Genomic DNA, 23,631 nt, shown 5'->3' on the forward strand with positions numbered 1-23,631 from the left:
TTCCCATCTAAAATTTTGCCAACAATAATTATATCATCAGCGAATTTACAGATGGGATTTGAACTGTGCCTAAACGCACAGGCATGGGTTTAGAGAGGGTAATGCAGTGGGCGAAGCTCACATCCTTGAGGTGCATCAGTGTTGATAATCAGCGCGGTGGAGATGTTTTTTTCCGATCAGCGCAGGCTGTGCTTTTCCGGCGAGGAAATCAAGAATCCAGTTGCAGAGGATGGTACAAAAGGCCCAGGTATGGAACGTTCGATCAGAACAGTTGGAACGTTTGTTTTAAGCACTGAACCATGGTCAATTAACAGCATTCTGATATAACTGTTGGTATTTTCCAAGTGCACCAAGGTAACGTGAAGAGCCAATAAGTGAGATAGCCCTCTCTAAATCAAACCTGGTCTTTTTTTGTCTTTTAAATGCCATTAATCTAGCTATCAGTTGTCTACAACCTCCTAGCATTTGATTCGGGTATGTACTGTATGTTCTCGATGGCACATGGTTGTCCACACAGGTTTTAAAGAAGTAGAAGATACGAAACATAGGGATAGGCACAAGGATATTATCTTAAGCTGCGGCCATACATAGATCAAATTGAATAATGCGTGGAATATTGGCAGATTTATCTCGATGAGTTTGAGGGAATGCAACTTACTATAGCAAGCGAGGACATGGGATACAGTAAGGAGGAAGGGAAGAAAGAATGTTGAAGAATTTTGATAAATAGAAAGATCTTGTGGTTCATAGCTTCATTGATCAAAAAAATGTGGCTACAGAGGATATCGGAGATCATATACTTTATAAGCATCCATTAGTCTCGTGATACCATGGATTTGTGCCTTGGAAGGTTTCCAGGGCGCAGGCCTGAGCAAGGTTTTATGGAAGACCAGCAGATTCCCATCCTGCAATTCTCCCCTCTCCATATCTCCGATGTTGTCCAAGGGAAGAGCAATAGGACCCAAACAACTTGGTATCGGTATTGTCGCAGAACAATGTGTGGTTAAGTGCCTTGCTCAAGGACACAACAGGCTGCGTCAGCCAAGGCTCGAACTAGCGACCTTCAGATCACTAGGCGAACGCCTTATCCACTTGACCATGCGCCAACAGAGATCATATAGCATCTTTACTATCAGAGGTCAAAATAAAGCATAAAGCAGTTGGGTCATCATGATAAAACTTTGTAAAACACTATTTAAGCTTCACTTGGAACACTAACTGTAGCTTTGCAGCCATTTTATAAGAAACATTGGAAATGATTTTGCTTGAGGAGTCGCCAAAGAGATGAACAGGGAGTTTTCTTGAAACAGAGGATTTTATTTATGGAGAAAAGACTGGATAGACTGAATTCGTTTTTGACAAAATGAACAAGGCTGACATGCGACCTGATAGATTTGTGCAGAAATGTGAGGGAAAGATGGTTAGATTTTCCGAAATCAGTCAAGAACTTTAAAAACAAGTAATTTAGTGAAAATGGATATGGGGATAAAGTTGCCCTGACAGAGAGTGAAGGACATCTGCAATGTTTCAATGTTCATATCTCCTTCAGGTGAGCTGTCTTCTTAAAGGTTGGAATCCAACAGCATTTCTGCTTTACTGCATTAATAGCCCGCGTCGCTGCCAAGGAAGATGATTTTCCACCACCCTGATCTAGCGCATTGTTAAAAAAACATGTTTTGTAAGTTTTTGAATGCTATCCTTGCTCATTGTGGGTAACGTGAAGAAACTACAAATACTTGTGTAAATTTGTCGGTCGTATGTGAGGCAGCAGAAGATTGCAGGCTGGCGAATAATGTCTGGTTATTACGAAGGATTCAGGAATAAGCCAAGGGTATTAGTGCTGATGATTCTGTCTCCAGTGAAATGAACGTTTCCAAGAAAGTATTCTGAGATGATAACGCTCTGCATTTGGAATAACCAGACTGGCTTTGTCTAGGGGGAAACTGTGTACCATGAATTTGCTCGAGCTTTTTTTTTTCTTCTTGGAAAGCTAATCAAGCCGATTGACGAGTGCAAGGCAGAAAATACTTTCCCCATAGATATAACTTAAGTCTTTGACGAGGACCCGCATGGCAGTTGGACCAAGAGGTTAAAGAGTGAAATAGTATTTGTATATAAACACTTATTGGTGATAGGACAGAGAGGGTGGTGATGGAGGGTTGTTCATTCAGTTTTGAGAACGGAAAAAACAGTATTTTATTATTACAGTGTATTAAATACTTGTATAACGATCCAGGTGGAACGACATAGAAGTTTGTGGATGGCATCAAAATTGCTGGCATGGTGCATTGTTAAGAAATTTGTCCTTCGGTACATCACGATCTGGATCAGATGGAAAGGTGTGCACGGGACTGGTAGTTCAAGCTTAACTCAGATAGGCACAAAGTGATATATTTTTTAGAATTTAAACCTGCGTAAGACATGCATAGTGAATTAGTAGATCTTGAGAGGTGTTAATCAATAGAGAGAACAAGCAATTGATTCTGTGAAAGTGACAACACAAATGGGGTTGTGAGGAAGCCATCTGGCATACTTTCTCTTATCGGCCGGGGATGTGAGCACTTTGTGGGTCGTCAGATTACTGATGTACGCGATGTCGGTCCGAATGCACGTTTATTGCTTTGTGCGGTTCTGATCTCTACGCTACTGAAAAGACGGTCTTATGCTGGAGAGGGTGCAGAGAAAAATCAGAGGGATTTTGATCGGACTAGACAGTTCGAGTTATAAGAAATATGGACAAGATGGGACTACTTTTAGCAAAGATTATGGAGATGTTATGTTATAGTGGTTAAAAGAAAATAATAGCTGTAGAAATAGGATATTAATAAGTTCAGCAAGACAGGGAACATTTTCCTCATATTACAGAGCAGGGTTAATCGTGGGAAATGGCTTCATTGAGCATTAATGAAGTACATTCATATTCATTCTTGCAGGGACTCCAGTCATGGGATAGCAGAGGAACCGATGTAAAGCAGGGGAACTGGTTTATTTAAGGATCATTACCTGTCCCCAATTAATTTGGAAAAAAAGAGAATTGAGGCTGCTGACGGTATGCTGATATCCTGATGTAAAAGTCAGTAAAGTTGACAAGTGGGCAAACCGGCTGAATGCACTTTTGACAGAAAGATTGTTCAGCTCGGAAACTAGAATAATTCCTCTCATGACTGTGGCGATTGATTTGTGAGACACAGCATCAGCTTGTGAAATATCAGTAAAATCCGATCGGTGTGGTGCCGAAATTAATCTACCAGTACCAAATAATTGCGGTGCATAAGGGAGGAAGGAAAGCATGTCATCTGTATGAGATGAAACTTGAATTCCTATGAATTCAGAATCTGAAATAATCTGAACTCAATTGGAATTGACTACACGGTGATATAATTGTCATTATTATGACTGTCCTATGATGCTTTCTGAGAAGTACTGATATCCTGATGTGAAAATCAGTGAAGTTGTTGATAGGACAAACCGACAGCATGCACTTGTGATACAGAGGTCGTTTAAATCGTATTGCAGAATATTCTCGATCCGGACTGCAGAGAGTGCGTTGGGCACATGCAGCATTAACTTGCAATATGTGAGGGAAAACTGTTCGGTCTGGTGCCAAAATGAATCCACCAGCACTCAGTAAGTAGGGTGCACGAGGGAGGAGGGAAAACATGCTAACTGTCTGTGACCAAATTTGAATCCCGACGATCTTGGAACGTAAAATTATCTGATATCAAATAGTCATTATGACAACTGCGCTTTACATCTTATTTTTTTTTCCAGATCACAGAGCTCCACGATTGGTGTCCGGATCTGACGAATGTTCGGGAAGACTGGAAGTGCAGTTTGTTAAAACCTGGGAAAGGGCTTGTGTCCCGCACTGGGATATGGAAGATGCCAATGTTGTCTGCAGTCAGCTTCAATGCGGAGTTGCTGTTTCTGTGTTGACTGGAACCCGTGTTGAAGAGGGAAGTGAACATTCACAGAGCGTTGAATGTCAGGGCAATGAATCGACCCTTTCGGACTGTCCAGTATCTTCAACTAGGCATAATTGCAACCACATGAATGATCTCATTCTGATCTGTTCCGGTGAGTACCAGGATTCAGAGTAAATCAATGGTAAACTTTGGTGGCACTTGGAAATGAATAGTCAGTTCTCAACAGTTCTTCCTGTTTAGGGCTTAAAAGTGCAGCAATATTAACCGACATTTTGGGGGTGCGGAGCCTTAAGAATTTCGTATTGGTCAGCATTAATGATTGATTTTAATGTGGGGGACTGAAGGAGGAATTGAAAAATGTCTCTATTTGGAAACTTCGATGGGCTAAAACAAGAATCATTCATCTAAACCTGACGAATATGCTCTTAAATTCGACAGACAGTAAATATATAGATAGATACTTTACTGATCCCAAAGGAAATTACTGTATCACTGTATCATAACAGGTGCACAGATGTACAAGTATTATAAGAGAAGTAAGAAAGAAAGAACATTAAGCTCCTCAAACAGTTGAACAGGACGGTCAATAAGAGTTGGTACATTAACAAATTTGTTCGGCCTTGAAAGACAGATTTTCCTGAATCATATAACCATATAACCATATCACAATTACAACACGGAAACAGCCTATCTCGGCCCTTCTAGTCCGTGCCGAATTCTTACTCTCACCTAGTCCCACCGACCTGCACTCAGCCCATATCCCTCCATTTCTTTCCTGTCCATGTATCTATCCAATTTAAATTTAAATGACAACATCGAACTTGCCTCAACCACTTCTGCTGGAAGCTTGTTCCACACAGCTACCACTCTCTGAGTAAAGAAGTTCCCCCTCATGTTACCCCCAGACTTTTGCCCTTTAACTCACAACTCATGTCCTCTTGTTTGAACCTCCCCCACTGACAATGGAAAAAGCCTGTCCACGTCAACTCTATCTATCCCACTCATAATTTTAAACACCGCTATCAAGTTCCCCCTCAACCTTCTATGCTGCAAAGAATAAAGGCCCAACTTGTTCAACCTTTCTCTACAACTTAGGAGATGAAACCCAGGCAACATTCTCGTAAATCTCCTCTGTATCTCTCAACTTTATTGACATCTTTCCTATAATTCGGTGACCAGAACCGTACACAATACTCCAAATTTGGCCTTACCAATGCCTTGTACAATTGCAACATTACATCCCAACTCCTGTACTCAATGCTATGATTTATAAAGGCCAACATACCAAAAGTTTTGTTCACTGCCCTATCCACATGCGATTCCACCTTCAGGGAACTATGCACCATTATTCCTAGATCCTTCTGTTCTACAGCATTCTTCAATGCCCTACCATTTACCATGAATCACAAGAGATTGGGCTGCTAAAAAAGGAAGCATGGTTGGACGACTGAAGAAATAAGGCCAACCAATTCAAATCAGCTACTATTATCTTCAGGCTAGATGGTGTACGATATTACTGTACGGAAATGTATAGAAATGGATACAAGTAAAATACATGATGTTAAATGCGCAAAAGTCTGCTGTGATTCGATTGATTTGTGGGAAAAGAATGTTAATCCTGCCGCACTAATATAAATGACAGAAAGAAAACCACAACTGGAACACAAAATCAAAAAATTAGAAATATGTTGAAACATTGCTTTGCTTTGGAAATTGTAGCAGGAAACAGAAACCAAATATCTTCAAAGAACATTATAGAAATGAAATCAAGTAATAATGACAAAATGAAAGAACAAAATAATAGTTGGAAGAAAACTGCTGACCCAAAAGTCTGATAAATCGCCATCAACAGACAGAAACCAGAAGACTTTGTGACACTTCTGAGTGAAAGCGATTTAATAGGAAAACCCGTTGCCTTTTATCAATGCTGCGGCAGGGAATGCAATTAAATTTATTTCAGATTCTAATTCATTCTAAGATTGATAATCATTGTCATGCGGAGTACTGCAGTGGTCAATTCCTGAGAACCACCTTCACTGTCACCGACCACAATCATGGTTACAGAGATGGAAGTTAAGAGGACTATTGAAGGCTTGGAGATTACATGAACCTGAACGTTCAAAGTTCAAAGCTCTCATTCATTTTATTACCAAAGTACATATATGACACCATTACAACCCAGTGATACAGACAGTACAATACGACACATTCCAATTAACACCACTCAGGATAGAAGGAGGAAGACGAACATTAGACATAAAAATACACAACAGTCAGATAAAGTTTCTAAAGATGTATTTTCATCAATGTAAACAAGATTCAGCACTCTATGCGAGCATATGCAATTGCGATAAGAAGCACACGTAACTAAACTGAAATGCAAGTACATCCCAGAAAAAATGAAATAAAATTATCACTGTAGAAGCTACAGTTATCGAATAGAAGAACATTACCCTCCATGGAGTACACCCCCGGGATACTGTCAACATGGTAGCGTAAAGGGTAGCATACTTATTTACAGTACAGATGACTATTGTTCAATTCCCGCTGCAACCGGAAAGGAGTATGTAAGTGCTCTCCCTGACCGCATGGGTTTCCTCCGGGTGCTCGGGTTTCCTCCGGGTGCTCTCCTTTCCTCCCACAGCCCAAACATACACCAGTTTGTCGGTTCATTGATCATCGTGAATTGGTCAAGATTAGGCCAGGAACAGATTGTGAATAAGAGAAAATCTACAGATGCCGGAAATCCAGGGTAACAAACACACTGGCCGGTGCACATCGAGGGGCCGAAAAGGCCCAGTCCGCGCAGTATCACAATATCTCTGAGGAGGCTAACATCGACAAAGAAATGTTGAACCCTGATCCCAGTTGAGAAGAGCTCTCCGAGTTGGAGACCTCTTCCTAGAAACAGATGGTTTCACTGTGGCAACAGAGGACAAGGTGGTTAACACACACACACATACACACACAGACGCACACACACACACACACACACACACAAACACATCAGAAATGCAATATAAAAGACCAACAAATTCAAGGCGGTCAATGCAGAATGTGGCAAGAGAAAATAGAAACAATCCAACCCATAACAGGATCCTGCTGCAGCTTAACAATCTGATTATTTACTCAGGCATAATCAAGTGGCAAACATCATTCACCAAAGTCATCAAATCATAACTTAATATGCAAACTCATAAATAGACCGTAACTTACTATAATTACAAACCTGATCCTGTGTTACAGCAAATTACATTACAACAGGCCCATCATTATAGAGAGGATAATCAATAATGACCATCCGACTATAAAAATTCAGGATCAGCAAGCAAGACAATACTCAGTTAATCGATGTTGTCATTCCAACCACACACAGCATATAAAACTCAGTGAAGGAAAATCACCAGAAATATGCTGAATTAGAAGAGGAAATGGAAAGACTATGGAACATGACCAAGGTATACATTGTCCCAGTAATAATATCTACGACTGTTATTATCCCAATGTCACTACACAATAGCATTAAACAATTCGACCTACACAACAGCATCTAAGCAAAACTTCAGAAGGTTAAATTATGAAACAACACCAGAATAATCCAAAAGATCCCAGCCATGCCCACAACTCAAGTTTTACCATGTTAGCTGAGAAAAAGAAAGTGATAATATACATACTTCTACATGGACAATTTGAAATTATATGCTAAATGGGCTATATGCTCTTTCATGAGTAAAGCTAAAACAATTCATTCAAAAGTAGATCTATTTTCTGAAGAGATTAACATGAACTTTGGGCGATATAGGTACAGAACATTGAACACAAATAAAGGTGCGATAGAGCTAGTGAAACAGATCACAGTTCCATAAAGGTGAGAACGATCAACATAATTTAGTTCAAAGCTTAAGAAAATCTTCAAAACAGAGCTCAACAGTAAATATATATCAAAGGCAATAAACACTTTTGCTACACCTATATATTTGTGTTCTTTTAGCATAGTATCTTGGTATGAAACTGTTCTGGAAAATGTACAATGAAAAATAAGGACGAAGATGTTGAATATTGGAAAAACAAACCAATGCACACTCGAGCGCATGGAGATTAACACAACCTGGAATAAAAGGTGGAAGAGGAATAACAGACATTAAAAAATACACAGCATTCAGATAAAACTTCTGCGGATACATTTTCATCGATGAAAACAGAATTCAAGCGTCCACTCGAGCACATGAAATTCTGAGATGCTGCATACAACACTAAACTTAAATAAAAACACAACCAGAAATATGAATAAAGTATCACTATTGAAGAGAAAGCTAACCAGTGGAAGAATATAACCCTCCATTGGATATATCCACACGATTTGAGCAGACTATATGTTTACAAGGAAGTATCGAAATCCTCACTTGGAGTTGGAGATCTCCTTCTGGAAAAGGGGCCGTTCCTTGTGGAGATACAAGACAGAAAACATAACAACAAATCAAAATACTTAATAAAAGAACAATAAATTCAAGATTATAAATGCAGAACATTTCCAGAGAAACCAGAAATAATCCAGATATTGCAGGATGCAGCAGCAGTTTAAATCAGCCCGATTACTTACACAGGCACAATCAAATGGCAAATATCATTTACAGAAAATCTTGCTATAAACTACATACTTTATCATAAATAAAAGTTTTATCCAGTTTTAGAGGCACAGATTGAAAATATTATATTGCGAGCTATACTGTATTGCAGATATTACATTCCATAATCGCCCGGATATAATATTACAAGGGAAACATGCAAGAACAAATTACTGAATAGATAGAGCCATTCCAAACACATCACATCCAGAAGCCATTAAACGGAACACAGCAGAAATATGCTTAATTAAAAGAGGAAATCGAAATACGATGGAACATGGACAAGATATACATTGTCCCAACAGTAATAACAAAAATTGTTATCATCCCAAGTTCATTACACAATAGCATTAAGCAAATAGACCCACAAAGCAATATTTATGTAAATCTCCAGAAAGACACAATATTAAGCATGACTGGGATAGTCCTAAAGTTCCTAGCAATTGTAAAATGAGTGCGCTTGTCTCAGGTTTCAGCAGAATGAGCTGAGAAAAATAATAATAAATAAGCAAAAAATATCGAGAACATGAGAGGAAGAGTCATTGAAAGTGAATCCGTATGTTGTGGGAACAGTTCAGTAATTGGGTGAGTGAAGTTAAGTGACGTGATTCACTTTGTTTCAAAAGCCCGATGATTCAGAGGTAATAACTGTACCTGAACCTGTTGGTCTTGATTCTGTGTCTCCTCTGCATCTCCTTGCTGAAGCCTGCTGCTTTCCTGCGGCAGTGTCCACGTAGATGTGCTCAGTAGCGGGGAGTGCTTTAACCATGTTGGCCTGGGATGTATCCACTCCCTTTTGTAGTGTGGCAATGTGAACGGAATGGGTATTCAAAGATCTTGAAATTAGGGACCAATACTTAGTTGAAGTGTACGTATAAAAATGTAAATAAAGAGCTGTTCTTCTCACTGGCATCGCCTTATGTTTGTCACGTGTGTGGCCTCATGCTTGAAGCAATGGTCGTCTTCAAAAACTTCAAGTGTACCAGAGTCCAGATGGGTTTAAAGTAAACTGTGGGAACAATAAGAATCATGAATTGGAAACAGATGATCGCGATCCAAACAGTTAAAGAGCAAGGCTGCAGTGTACTATAGACTGTATTACTTTTCGTGAACTCATGCTTCACAGACAGAATTAGAAAGCTGTCCAATCGCGTAAAAGATGAAACAAGAAACCGTTTCGCAGTTTTATTAGCTTCTTCTGTTTTGTTATTGAGAATAATTATTTGTTATCAATTATAACTAATACAGGGAAACATGGACCACGACTGGTTGATGGAGAGAACAGATGCTCTGGTCGTGTGGAAGTCCTGCACGGAGACAAGTGGGGGACGATTTGTGATGAATACTTCAGCCTGGAAGATGCGGCCGTGGTCTGCGAGCAGCTACAGTGCGGTGCAGTCAATGCATCTAGCAAAAGTTCTTACTTTGGCGAAGGAAATGTGTTGATGTGGAAGGATAATTACGATTGTCTGGGGAACGAGTCTAAAATAGCTGATTGTCCAGTCTCAGCCTGGGCTCAGGTTAGCTGTTCACGTGGCATTGAAGCCGGTCTCATCTGCACTGGTGAGTCACAAAAAATGTACGGTTGAAACAAGCTTGTCTTTGGTCGTAGTATAATCATAACTGCGACGTTTTAACCAATTGATCGAATCAGCAGTTTAGTGGCGCCCATGCACTGCTGTGATTTCGAAGAAGATAGTGTCGTTCCTCCCTTTCCCAACGATAGGCCATGATACAATTTCCGTGACATTAATGATAGATCGAACTTGAGCATGGAGTAGATAACTCGGAATTTTGGAGAATAATGCTATGCAAGGACAGAGGATGATGTCAATTGATGTAGCTGGATGGTAGCTTTTGGCACGATGTAATGGAGATATAATATTTACACAGAGAGTACTGGCATTATAGGGTTTATTGACAGGTTGCTGAGAATCAATATGAAGTGAATTCGATTACGTGCAATTCAGTATTGTTACATAGAATTTAAACATTTGAAGGCAGCACACTCCCTTCGGTCCACGATGTTTAGATCATATGAGCCTAAGACATCGGAGCAGAATTAGGCTTTTCAGACCATTGAGTCTGCTCCGCCATTCCGCCATGGCTGATGCCGGATCCCATTAAACCCCATACGCCTGCCTTCTCGATAAAACCAACAACCAACGACCAATCTTTGTGCCGACATTCTAACCTATTCTGAGATGAATCTAATTTTTTTCCTACTACGTAATCCTACATCTTTTTCCATCATCCATGTGCCTTTTTAAAAGTTTCTTAAATGGCCCTATTGTATCGGCCTCTATCAGATCTAGCAGCAGGTCGTCCCACGCTCACTTCACTCTCTGTGTAAAGAGCGTAAATTTGATACGCGCGCCCCCCACACTTTCCTTCTAACAGCTGAATATTATGCCTGTTCTTTTAGACCCTTGGGAAAAGTCTTCATCTATCCAATGTATATAACAGTCTTATCACCTTATATACCTCTATCAAATCACAACTTATTCTGCTTCTCTCCAAAGAGAAATGCCGAGGATTTTTTTTTTCCTTTCTATGTGTATTTTTCATCCTCACAGTGGGGAGGAGTTGCAAAGCGTTTTTCCGATGGTTATTAAGGTACAAAATAAAGATATTTCCGGAAGACCCGTTAGTCAGGTATCAAAATACGCCATCCCTACTGTAGTTATCAGTACATTCAAAGGGTAACCTCTCTGACTTACGTTTCCAGTCTAATTTTCTGAGATGAAGTACACAAACAGTTTTTATTGCTCTTAAGTGGACCGATGAAGTTTACTGATATTTTCCCTTCCTGTGTAACACGTGGAAAATTAGTGTGTAAAGAAAACTTCGCATTTATTAGCTGAAATATATGAAATACTTTGGCTTGGTATGTGTTTTACCCTTTTTTGATATTGCAGATGAATTGTGGTCTTTGAGACTGAACGACGGGGGAAGCCGCTGCGATGGCCGAGTGGAGTTCTACGATAATGGTACCTGGCGTAGAATGCAGGATAACTACTGGAGCATCAATGAAGCTAACGTTGTTTGTAGACAACTGCGTTGCGGCTCTGCGACATCCACCTACAACTCTTCACGGTACCCAGAGAATGAACGGCCCGTGTGGGTGACCGAAGTTCAATGTGAAGGAAGTGAGTCGCATCTCGGCAGTTGCAGAACAACCATGTTGAATCGGTCTTCCTCTGACATTACGGGCGTCGGTGTCCTTTGTTCAGGTGAATATTATGACATTTCTGGCAATCGGAGTTTATAAACAGCTGTGACTATTAATAATACATTGAGAAATTCAGAGCAATTGACACATGCAGAGAGGTATCTGGCCACCTGACAATGTCGGCGCAGACAGTCAACTCCCCTGTTGAAGGAAGTGCATATTATACTGCACCACTTCCCCCAACTGATACACAGAACTCTGTCCGCGGCCCCGCCCGATAGAGTCTAAAACTTCTCTGGAGAATACAGGGAATTTACAAAGGGCAATTAACCTACCAGCCTGCACAACTAGGGCAGTTGAATGAAAATCGTAATACAGAGGAAAGCCACGTCTTTCCGGCCAGATAATGCAAATTTTAAGCAGTCAGTATGTATTTAACCTGCTTCACTGGAGACGTCAGATTTAGACGCTGCGTATACGATTTTACGCATTCGTTCACATTGGGTTGTGTGCCAAACGAGGGTGACTGCAGTGCGACGAAATGTCGGATTTTTTTTTATGCGTTCCCTTGACCCTAATCAGGCTTTGCAATAGAATTTCTACTAACTTCACACGACTAAAATCACTGCATATATACTTCTAAGAAGTTTTGCCTGTCGCGTAGCTTTCATGCAACCTCTTCTTATGTGAAGCCAAGAATGATAGGAAAGGCACATTAAAATTGAAGGAGGAAGTTGAGCATTTGAGCAAGCGAGACATTCTGTGAGGGAGAGATTGCAAGGAGTTGATTGGAGGAATGAAATATTTTCAACTTTGGAGTACTACTGATGATTTATCTTTAGCTTCAAATTAACACTGCTGAGCTATCCGAGTCAGGGCAATCTACGTTGAAGTTCATTGGAACATGTCAATATGTGGCTAACATTTTAAATACTGAAACACCGCAAATCTCTGATTGCTTAGCTGTACTAGGAAGTGTTCCCTATTCCAGACTAAGGAAAGGGGGATGTTTAATGTAAAAGTTGCATGACATGAGGCAAAGGAAAGAATTTTCAGATACTGAAATCAGGCTAAATATAAGAAGGGCGTTTCGAATCCGATGACCCAAGCAAAGAGCAAACATATGCGGTGGTACTGTGAGGCAGAAGTTAGTTGTGATTTGAAATATTAGGAATTAGATTATCAAAGAAAGAGTCAAACGCGACGCCAAACATGATCACTGTTTATTGAATAGTTGTCAATGTATCAGCATGCTTATTACTCAGGTGAGGTTTGATTATTTGTGTCTGTGTGCGCAAAAGAAAATGGCATGCACTATTTTATTTTTGCGTCAGCGTGTGTCAGTGGTAATGTTGTGGCGCATTCATATTCTCGTATTCATCCTGAAACAAAATGATTTAAGCGATTAATTTTGAAGGTGTCTCTGAAAGTCCAGTTTTGATGTAGTCCACAGAATGTGATTGGAGGCTTGATTATCGATGAATGCAGTGTTATTATTTCAATGAAAATGAAGTTAACTGGGATACCATAAGACATATAGACGATAAGATATAGGAGCAGATTTAGGCCACTTGGCCCTTCGAGTCTGCTCCGCAATTTCTCACGGCTGATCCAATTTTCCTCTGAGCCCCAATCTCCTGCCTTCTCCCCGTATTCCTTCATGACTTGACCCATCAAGAATCTATCAACTTGCACCTTAAATATACATAAATACATATACTTGATCTCCACGTACAGCTGGCTGTGGCAATCAATTCCACAGGTTCACCACTCTGTAGTCAAATCAACCCCTCCTCACCTCCGTTGTAAAATGACGCCAATCTATTCTGAGACTGTACCCTCTGGTCTTAGACTTTCCCACCGCAGGAAACATCCTCTCCACATTCACTCTCTAATGGTCTTTCAGCATTCGATGTTTCAATGAGGTACCCACTCAGTTTTCTGAATTCTAGTGAATAGAGGCCCAGAGCCATCAAACTTATTACTTATGACAAGCCATTCGATCCTGGATTAATTTTAATATAAGTCCTTGTACCTTCTCCAGTTTCCTCACATCCTTTCTAAGATAAGGGCCCAATTCTGCTCACAATGCACCAAGTGTGGTCTCACCAGTGCTTTAGAAAGATTGTAAATTACTTCTTTTCTTTGATATTCTTGTTCTCTTCAAATGAATGCTAACACTGCATTTGCTTTTCCCATCACAAACTCAACCTTCAGATTAACCTTCAGAGAATCCTTCATGTACTCCCAAGTCCCTTTACACCTCACTTCTTTGTATATGCTCTCCACTTGGAAAGTCGTCAACCCTATCATTTCTTCCACCAAAAAACAGAAACCATACACTTCCCGACATAAATGTGCTGAATCTAAAAATGTATTTTCAGAAATGTGATCTATGAACGAATGTTAATTTGGCAGGAAAAATCAGCTGCCAAATGCAGTCTTTTTTCTTGAACAACTACCAAAAGTTGTACAGCGCATCCTCGCAAGAGCAGTGTTATTTTCGTGCATTAGACGGGAGGTGATGAAGGAACAACCCGAAATATATATTGAAAAAACATTAACATCGTTATAATTCGTTAGTTGGCGTTTAACTGGCTTTTTATGTTAGTGCAGACTTATTGATGAATGCAACTTTGTTATTGATACTTGTCTTGCTCAGAGATACAGTATTTTACCAATTAACGATGTAGAAAGGAAACTAATTTTTAGATTATTAGAACACTCAGTGCTCTTTTATTGTCATTTAGAAATGCATACATGCATTAAGAAATGATACAATGTTTCTCCGGAGTAATATCACAGAAAACAGATCAAACCAAAGACTAACACTGATAGAACCACATAATTATAACATATAGTTACAGCAGTGCAAAGAAATACCAGAATTTGATGCAGAACAAACCATGGGCACGGTAAATAAAGTCTCAAAAGTCCCCGAGTCCATCGACTCCCGAGTCCCCGATAGCGGCGGCAAAAGGGAGAAACTCCCTGCCATAAACCTCCAGGCGCCGTCAACTTGCCGGTGCTTTGGAAGCAGCCGAACACAGCCGAAACTGAGTCCATCCGTCCGAAAACTTCGAGCTTCCGACCAGCCTCCCGAGCGACATCCTCTGCCGAGCGCCTTCGACCTCACCCCGGCCGCTGGAACATGCAAAACCGAGGATTTCGGGACCTTCAGCTCCGGAGATTCCGGTTACCACACAGTGGCAGCGGCAGCGAAGCGGGCATTTGAGAAGTTTTCCAGATGTTCCTCCGTACTCGCACGTCTGTCTCCATCAAATCAGGATTGTGCACGGTCCCCTACTTGGCAGATAACAGACATCACCAGCGAAGTGGCCGTGCACTCCAAATGAACAATAGCATTGAAAATGCTAATTATACGCAACTGGACTGAAGGCATGACGATAGTCAATAATATCCAGTGTTGATCCGTTGTTTAAGGGAAGTTATGAGAATAAATCGGCAAATTATACGCTGTTGAGGCTGACTTAAGTCGTGTGTACATTACTAGAAGGCTTTACAAGGAACCGGATATATAAATATTTGAATAAGCAGGGTCAGATGAGAGAGAGGCAACATCGCTTCGTGCAAATCACATTGGTCTTTCCTCATCTCCTGTCTGACAGGATCCGTCGCTGCCCATGAGACAGGATGCATATCGAGATCGTGCCCGGCCTCACCGACCTGTTGCTGGTTTACGGCATGGGAGGGACGGGTCATATGCCCGTTGACCTTATCCAGTTGGCCATTCAGTAATGCATCCACCTGAAGGAGAAGGAGAAGCAGGGCAAGGATGTATGCCGGGTGATGCCGATGCAATTCCACGCAGAACAAGTCCAAGAGCAATAACGACAACACCGAAACCGGGGCTGAGTCGGACTTTGAAGAAACAATTGTTAAGATATTAAGAAAAAGAGTTTCATTTTGTGTAGCAGCTTATACTATTTACACGTAGTTAGCAGGAATGTTGATGCAGGAAAGACAGAGAACCTTGTCTACATGGACTTTAGCAAGGCTTTTGGCAAAATCCTCGTGAGAGTTTGTCAAGATAGTTGATCGCTTCACATTTACAATGAGGTCGCAAACTGGATTTGACGGTGGTTTCTCGAGAGAAGCTGAAGTGTGACAGTAGGCTGTTGCCTCTCCATCTGAAGGCCTGTAATTAGTGCAGTGCCGCAGGGATCAGTGCTGGATTCGATGTTGTTTGTCTTCTATATCAAAGACCTGGATGATAATCTAGCAGCTCAGTCTGCTAAATTACACGTTGTAAATTAGAGGAAGTGAGAGAAGCTATCAGAACTTGCTGCGGAATCTTGAGTAACTGGAAAAAATGGGCTGAAATGGCAGTTGGAATTTATTGCTCCTGTGAGGTGTTGCAATTTTGGAGAACAAACCATGATAGGACACTTACATAGTGACCGGCAGGGCAACGAGGAGTGCAGGAAAGCAGAGTGATTTGGGAATACGGATCTGTAATTTCGTGAAGGTGGAGTTGGAGTTAACTAGGGTCTTCAAGAGAGATTTGGATTCATCGGGTTTCCTAAATCGATGTAGTGAGCACAGGAGTTGTGATGTAATTTTGAAGTTCGATAAATATTTCTGAAGATTGAAAGTGCATTTATTGTCAAATTGTGCATAGAGAAAACAAATCAGAGATTCGTCTTCCCGCAGGAATCATGGTATCTAAAAACAGTCTAATATAATTGCAGGCCTTGTAATATAGATCGTTCATCACTGACTTTAGATAAACCATCCTGGGATTCATATCATTCTCATACTCGACGAATTTATTAAATGCTTCTGTACAAATCGAATGCTTCTGCTTAGTATCTGAAAATGTAATTATTCAAAGTCCGATTGATTCTGAGGTCCAGTTTCGCCATTATCGCCGTTGGACTTGATCTTCAGAGAATCTCATTGACAACGGCGTGCCGCCGATCCTCGGCCGGCTCCTCCTTCTCCTTCAGTCGGAGGAAGTAATGGATGGCGAACTGGAACATACCTGCGGGCTTCTATAAATAGATATTTTTTTCATGAATTGAATACACCAAACAAATGCTTTCTAAATGGTTGCCTATGACATTATCATTGATAGGTAGAATTAATGCTATTAAAATGATAGTTTTACCGAAACCATAGAAACCATAGAAACTACAGCATAGAAACAGGCCTTTTGGCCCTTCTTGGCTGTGCCGAACCATTTTCTGCCTAGTCCCACTGACCTGCACACGGACCATATCCCTCCATACACCTCCCATCCATGTATCTGTCCAATTTATTCTTAAATGTTAAAAAAGAACCCGCATTTACCACCTCATCTGGTAGCTCATTCCATACTCCCACCACTCTCTGTGTGAAGAAGCCCCTCCTAATGTTCCCTTTAAACTTTCCCCCCCTCACTCTTAACCCATGTCCTCTGCTTTTTTTTCTCCCCTTGCCTCAGTGGAAAAAACCTGCTTGCATTCACTCTATCTATACCCATCATAATTTTATATACCTCTATCAAATCTCCCCTCATTCTTCTACGCTCCAGGGAATAAAGTCCTAACCTATTCAACGTTTCTCTGTAACTGAGTTTCTCAAGTCCCGGCATCATCCTCATGGTGACATAATCCGTACAAACACAGGCGTTATTGTTATCTGGGTACATCATAACTAAAATAACAAAAGCAACAACAAGATCATTAAATGTTTTGTTAACTTTTGACATTGCCCAGTCGAAATATGAACTGAACTGACGACAAACCAGATGGAGAGTAAGCTTTACGCTTAAAACAGATATTCACAACACTTTCGATAAAGATTAATTCTGCACAGTGTTTCCAACACCAGCTTGGTGAAGTTTCAATGTAACTGCCTGGAACGTTTGAGATTTTCATAGAAGGTGGACACAATTGTGTGCACTAGTAGTTGGGAAAGAAAATTATGGTTAAAGGTAGTTCCCATTGCAAATAAATAATGAATCAGAGGAAGTGACAGACAAAGTAGTTGTGTTGTATCTATTCATCAAAGAGCAGCATTCACTTCCCAATCCTTTTCTCCAGAAGTGTCTGCCACAGGTTGGCTTATGACAATCTTACATGCACCTTGGAACATCCAGTATCCACATGTTGCTGTTGCTCTGCTGTTTGATGTGAATTCCGTTTATTGACAATGTCACCAAATTCTTTTCGTATATTAGTAGATTTTAAACCAAAATATTATCTGTACGATCAACGAAAGGCTCAATTATCTTCGCCGGTATAAAAATACAGAAGAGAATGGCACATCAGGATCTACAAAAGAATATCGTTCCATTTTAAAGCTGCTTTAGACGAAACTTGTTATGACTGTGAATTTGAATTATATAGTGAGGTGCAAGTGCATGTAGATCAGTTTCTTAGTAATTGCTGGCAAAAAAGCCAAGTGGATCACAAGTTGGCCTGAAAGTTATTGTAATGCGACAGCTGGAGGCTTTCAACTCGAGAGACAGTGGTTAGATACTGACTTCTCTACGATCTGGTCCACTTATCTTCCCACTGTCGTAGGAGGTGATCACATCCTGCAAACTGCAGGGAATCACTTCGAGGAGATGACTAGGCTACAAACAGTGAACATCTCCTGGTAAAGATGTGCAATTCCCGCAGACCAGCGCGGTCAATGCTTGACACCGTGATTGATGTATGGTCTTGAATACAATGTCTTGGCCAAAGAAAACCGTACCGAGCAAATCCCATGCCCATCTTTTTCTCGAATGTGGTGTGCGAGAACCTGTGTCCAGCATAAACAAATGACGGAGCTTCCACCTTTGCATAAAACTCAAAAACGCGCTGTATGAAATACCGAAGTTTTCGGGCTTTTTATGTGTTCCTCTTAGATTTTATACGTGAGCGTCTTCAGCTTCATGCTTTCGGTGATATCATTGCACAATTATTTTCAAAATTGTATTTCAGAAGAAGTTGCAGAAATGCGAACGAGTTGATTTGTTCAATTTTTAATGGAATGAATAATCTCATATATTTCTGTTCAACAGGGCACTTGCAATTAAGGCTGTCTGGAAGTGAAGATGCATGTGCTGGAAGACTGGAATTTTATTACAACGGATCCTGGGGAACAGTCTGTGATGACTCCTGGGATCTAGTTGATGCTAATGTTGTCTGTAGGCAACTGGGCTGTGGATATGCTTTGGAAGAAAAATATGTTGATTACTGTGGACAAAGCACTGGAGAGGTTTGGTTGGATGAAGTGAGATGCTCAGGTAATGAATCACATCTCTGGAAATGTCCTTCAGCTCCGTGGGGCCAGCATGACTGCAGCCATAAAGAAGATGTGACAGTAAGGTGTTCTGGTAAGGGTACTTCTATTGTGCTGATCCGCCGCAGTACAGTATATGAATCTTCCGTTCTGAGATGTCGGAATCATTTTATGGTACCCAGTAGAATTATTGGCAATGGATTGTTTGTGTAATATTTTCACTCTGCATTTTGGATCTAAAATAATGAGCATTTTGGATGTGAGTACCTTCGTCACGACTGCAAAAGATGAAAGACAATCAAAAACCAAATGCAACAGAAGCTTGAGAAACAATTCTTTAATCTACTTCTAAATCTCATTTATTCTTCAAGTTTTGAGAGATAAGAAGATAGAGGGGTGAATGTGTAGTACAATGAAAACCTTACTGACAGCGTGAAAACGTATTAATCAATGTGATAGTTAGAGCGGCCAGATCGACTTATGACATGTTCTATTACCTGATGTATTCCTTATAGCAAGAATTTGGGCTATTTACTCTCGGCCAGTGTATTTTATGATGTAGAGTGCTGTATTATACTTTTGAGGCCCAACAAAGTAAGTGACCACTTAGCCTCCAAAGTACATCCTCGAATGTGGAAAGAGACTGGCGCAGCCTGTGGAAACCAAGTATTTACGAGGAGAACTTAAGAACTCCTTACTGGTAGCGACAGTATTGATCCCGGATGTCTGTCCATAAAATAGCGTCAGGCTAACGGCTGCGCTACTGAAAGAAAACCGAAGAAAAAAATGACAAACTGAAAAATCTTGTTCTTTTTCAGATAAATAGCTAAGACATAATACGATATCGATTCTTGAAGAATAAATGAGATTTAGAACAAGACAAAGCATTATTTCTCAAGCTTCTGTTGCATTTGACTTTTTCAATGAGAGGACGGGACGGGAAGGAAGAAACGAATAGGAACTGATCAGAAATATTACTTAATAAGGAACCAAAAGCTCATCTGAGTAACAGTTTTGCGAATTGAACGCAGATGCTGATTAGAGCAATCAAGCCGCTAAGGGGACTAAATTATAAACACGGACAATAATATTTGCAAGATAGATAGAATGGAAGAAGTGCAGGAGAATTTTGCTAAGACTTTGAAGACCGAGTTCTGTACACAGGGAAGAATATAGACCCATCTAAAGCAGTTGCATCAAAAAGCGACTTGGAATTTGACTGGTGGACTCTGAATAATGGACAGTTGATACACGGAGGGACATATTCCTTCGAAAAGCTGAAAGATTGATCGTTACTTATAAAATTTTGAAGAGACTTTTATCCTTTATTTCCATCAATTTACTTCCTTCAGCTCTCCACACTGTCCTCATCATACTCAGACAAAAATAAAACGAAATGATTTTCATCTTCCACCAAAACAATGCCCAGATTTAGCGCATGATCCTTCGCAATTCCCGTGAAATCCAATACAATTCAGCCAAAAGGACGACATTTCCCCTGCACTACATTCCGCAAATCGGTAGAATACCTCTTTATTTTATTTCTAATTTGATTATCCTTCCACACGTTACCCTCCCTGATGTATTTCGAGTGATTTATATTTTTATGTATTGCAGATATCTATCACTTGCGTTTTTTTTCTGTTTTACAAAAACAACTTAAGTTTGTTGCTGTATGAAAACATTGTGACGACCTTTGCATTAACTGCTTTGTTTTCAGAACACAAAGAAATGTGCCTGATGAGCGGAGGTCGGCGATGTGAAGGCTGGGTGGAAGTGCGGTACAATGGGACGCGGGGAACAGTTTGTTCCAGGACACTGGATGAAAAGGCTGGGAACGTGATTTGTAAACAAGTGAAATGCGGACCCATGATATCTGTTAAATATAACTACCAGATAGAAAGAAAGGGATTAGGTCCAATATTGCTGGATGAGATAAAATGTTCTTCGTACGAGTCAACCCTTTGGCAGTGTCATGCTGACCCGTGGGGGAAACACAGCTGTGACGATTGGGAGTATGCAGGGATTGAATGTGAAGGTAACAGAAGATATCCATTATGGGACGATTTGTATTTTAAGCATAGATGTTAAACATAAATAGGCATTATTTTTCTCTCCTGACCAGAAGCCAAATTACCGGAGGCTTACTGTGGAATGGTCTGCGATTCACGGAATATACCTGATACTCCCCGGTTAGCAGGTGAACTATGCTACAAATTATAATATCAGTTTAAATGAGTTCTGAAGTTGTGATTAACACAATGTAAATGTTTTCCGATTCCTTTCAGAATTACCTTTGCAACTTTTTGGCGGCAACAACAATTGTTCAGGAAGGTTGGAGATTTGGTCCAGTAATACCTGGGGCACTGTATGTGATGATTCCTGGAACATGGCAGATGCCGATGTCGTCTGCAGGCAATTGGGCTGTGGCTCTGCCCTTTGGACTACGGTGGTGGAAGTAAATAATCAGGGCGTCGGTGATATCTGGATGGATGAAGTGAAATGCAAAGGAACTGAATCTTTTCTGTCCAGTTGTCCTTCCTCTCCACTCGGTCAACATGACTGCGATCATAAGGAAGATGTCTTTGTCTTTTGTTCCGGTAGGTATCTTTGTGCAAATGTTTATGTTATGTTCAACTGATTTGTTGAATTAGGAGCTAAGAACAACTGGAAAAAAAATCAACAAACACAAAGTTGCTAAAACTTGTCCAATAAATGTCTTTACAGAAATGTCCAGTCGTCCAGCTGGTTCCACCCTTTCAGGTATTTGATATTAAAGCATTATTGATTATTTGAGTTCTACACTAGGTTTATAGCACTGATATCCCTTTGTTACTGTTTATCTATTACAATGGTCGCCCCTGAGTGTTTAAAATATTTACTGTAATCCTTATTGCTTCATTATGAAATTGAACCTGGATGTGGCAAAATTCTTATAAATTATATATCCAACTCCAGTCAAATGTTTTGATGAAATGACAGGATTTCGTCACTGGGGTCATCGTCTCATTATTAACCATCCACAAAGGGCCTTGCAAAGGTGTTCTTATTGAAACCTTGGGGAATTTTCATATACTTTTGATGAAGGATTGCTGATCCTTGGCTGAGGATTAATAATTTATTCTTAACATGCGCTGCAACCAATATTATCTCTGACTTGGAGAAAAAAGTGCAAGTTTTTAGTTCATTGATATGTCAATGCGGAAGCAATTGCTGTTTTAGTAGTATTGAAGTCATATGGATCTGTTATATATCATGTATTTTGTTTATCAGTATGGTAAGTCCAAGCAAGCCCACTACCATATTTCAGACCCTATGGGACAATCCCTCCCTCTGCTACTAGATCCGTGACTTCCCGATCCACAGACTGCAATCTAACCACCGATGTTCCACAACATTATGCCCTCTGACACAATCCTCCTCCCTGATCATTCAAGGTCTGCCTGACTAGATTCTGCTCTAAATCCATCCACACGTCTGTAGATGATGTCATCTTAGCAGGCCATATCAGAGTAACGAGGAGTTAGACTACAGGATGGATAAAGCAAGCTACGTAACATGGTGTATTTTAAAATATCCTTTCCATCAGTGAGCATCTTCCTCTTTACATTAACATTATTGAGAATGTGGAGTGAGAGCTTCAGGTTCCTAGGAGTGAACATCGCCAGTCGTGTATCCTGGTCCTAGTATGTGGACGCCACGGCCAAGAAAGATCAGCAAGGCCTCTATTTCCTCAGGAACCTAATTATATTTTCATGCCCGTTGAGCCTTACCAATTTTCACCGAAGCACTACAGGAAGTACCCCATCTCGATGCATGTTCTTGGTCTGACAGGTGCTCTACCATGGACTGCAAGAAACTGTAGACGTGTGGTCACAGCTCATCAAATAAGCAAAACCAGCCTCACCTATGTGGATTCTGTCATACCTTCTCACTACTACATATAGTAGGCAGTATAATCAAAGACCCTTCCAACCCAGGCATTCTGTCATCTGTCCGCTCCATCAGACTGAAGATACCAAAGACTGAAAACACGGACAACCAGGCTCTATCTCGCTTGCATAAGACAATTAATAAAATCCCCGGTACAACACTGTGGACGTTTGACGCTACATTGTACTTCGTTATGATCTTGTTCTCTACAGTTTACTCTACTGCATTTTATCTGTAGCTGTTACACTTTATTCTGTATTCCATTATTGTATTATTGTGTTCTCCCACACCGTCCAATGATTTGCACTGTATTGAAAATATGTAAGGCACACATTTCAATGTACAATTTCTTGGTAAATGTGGCAATAATGAACCAATTCCAATATGAATTCCAAAATTTTCATTCTTTGCCAGTGTGCGCTGGCGCTGGAAGAATTGAACATTTGACAGATGCCCTTCCACTTCCTATGAGTTACTCTAATTTCCTGTTCATGTCAAGTATGGTGTGTGTCTGTCTGTGGTGTACCCATATTACCCACATGCGCAGTTTTGTGCTGCTTCTGGTCGGGTGTCATTTGTGGTGAATCTGGAGCTTAGAGGTGTCTTCTGTTTTCACCCGATTCCACACAGCACGGTGAAAAATGTCGTCTTCTTCACAAAGTACCTTATTCTACATAACTGCAGTGCAGTAGTTATGAGTTATGGGGACACAGAGAAAAAGCACGAGTTAGAAATTAAA

The 23,631-nt window shown here is 40.5% G+C and overlaps 1 protein-coding gene across 1 annotated transcript; it reads left to right on the top strand.

Moving 5' to 3' along the window:
• Nucleotides 1-162: 162 nt before the first annotated feature.
• LOC140202075 (scavenger receptor cysteine-rich type 1 protein M130-like) lies at nucleotides 163-23,339 on the top strand. The gene is made up of 8 exons (XM_072266935.1): nucleotides 163-247; nucleotides 9,800-10,114; nucleotides 11,470-11,784; nucleotides 18,739-19,053; nucleotides 20,680-20,997; nucleotides 21,085-21,159; nucleotides 21,248-21,417; nucleotides 23,307-23,339. The coding sequence occupies exons 1-8, from the start codon at nucleotides 163-165 to the stop codon at nucleotides 23,337-23,339; spliced, it is 1,626 nt and encodes a 541-aa protein (XP_072123036.1).
• The last annotated feature ends 292 nt before the right edge of the window (nucleotides 23,340-23,631 follow it).

The sequence above is a fragment of the Mobula birostris genome, chromosome 8, assembly GCF_030028105.1.
Source record: "Mobula birostris isolate sMobBir1 chromosome 8, sMobBir1.hap1, whole genome shotgun sequence".
Taxonomy (NCBI): Eukaryota; Metazoa; Chordata; class Chondrichthyes; order Myliobatiformes; family Myliobatidae; genus Mobula; species Mobula birostris.

Excerpts from the sequence above, each read along its gene's own strand:
- LOC140202075 (XM_072266935.1), top strand. The coding sequence starts at position 163 with ATGTTTTTTTCCGATCAGCGCAGGCTGTGCTTTTCCGGCGAGGAAATC. Across the intron at positions 248-9,799 it reads GGATGGTACAAAAGGCCCAG|GGAAACATGGACCACGACTG; the intron begins GTATGGAACGTT and ends TAACTAATACAG. Across the intron at positions 21,160-21,247 it reads TGATACTCCCCGGTTAGCAG|AATTACCTTTGCAACTTTTT; the intron begins GTGAACTATGCT and ends GATTCCTTTCAG.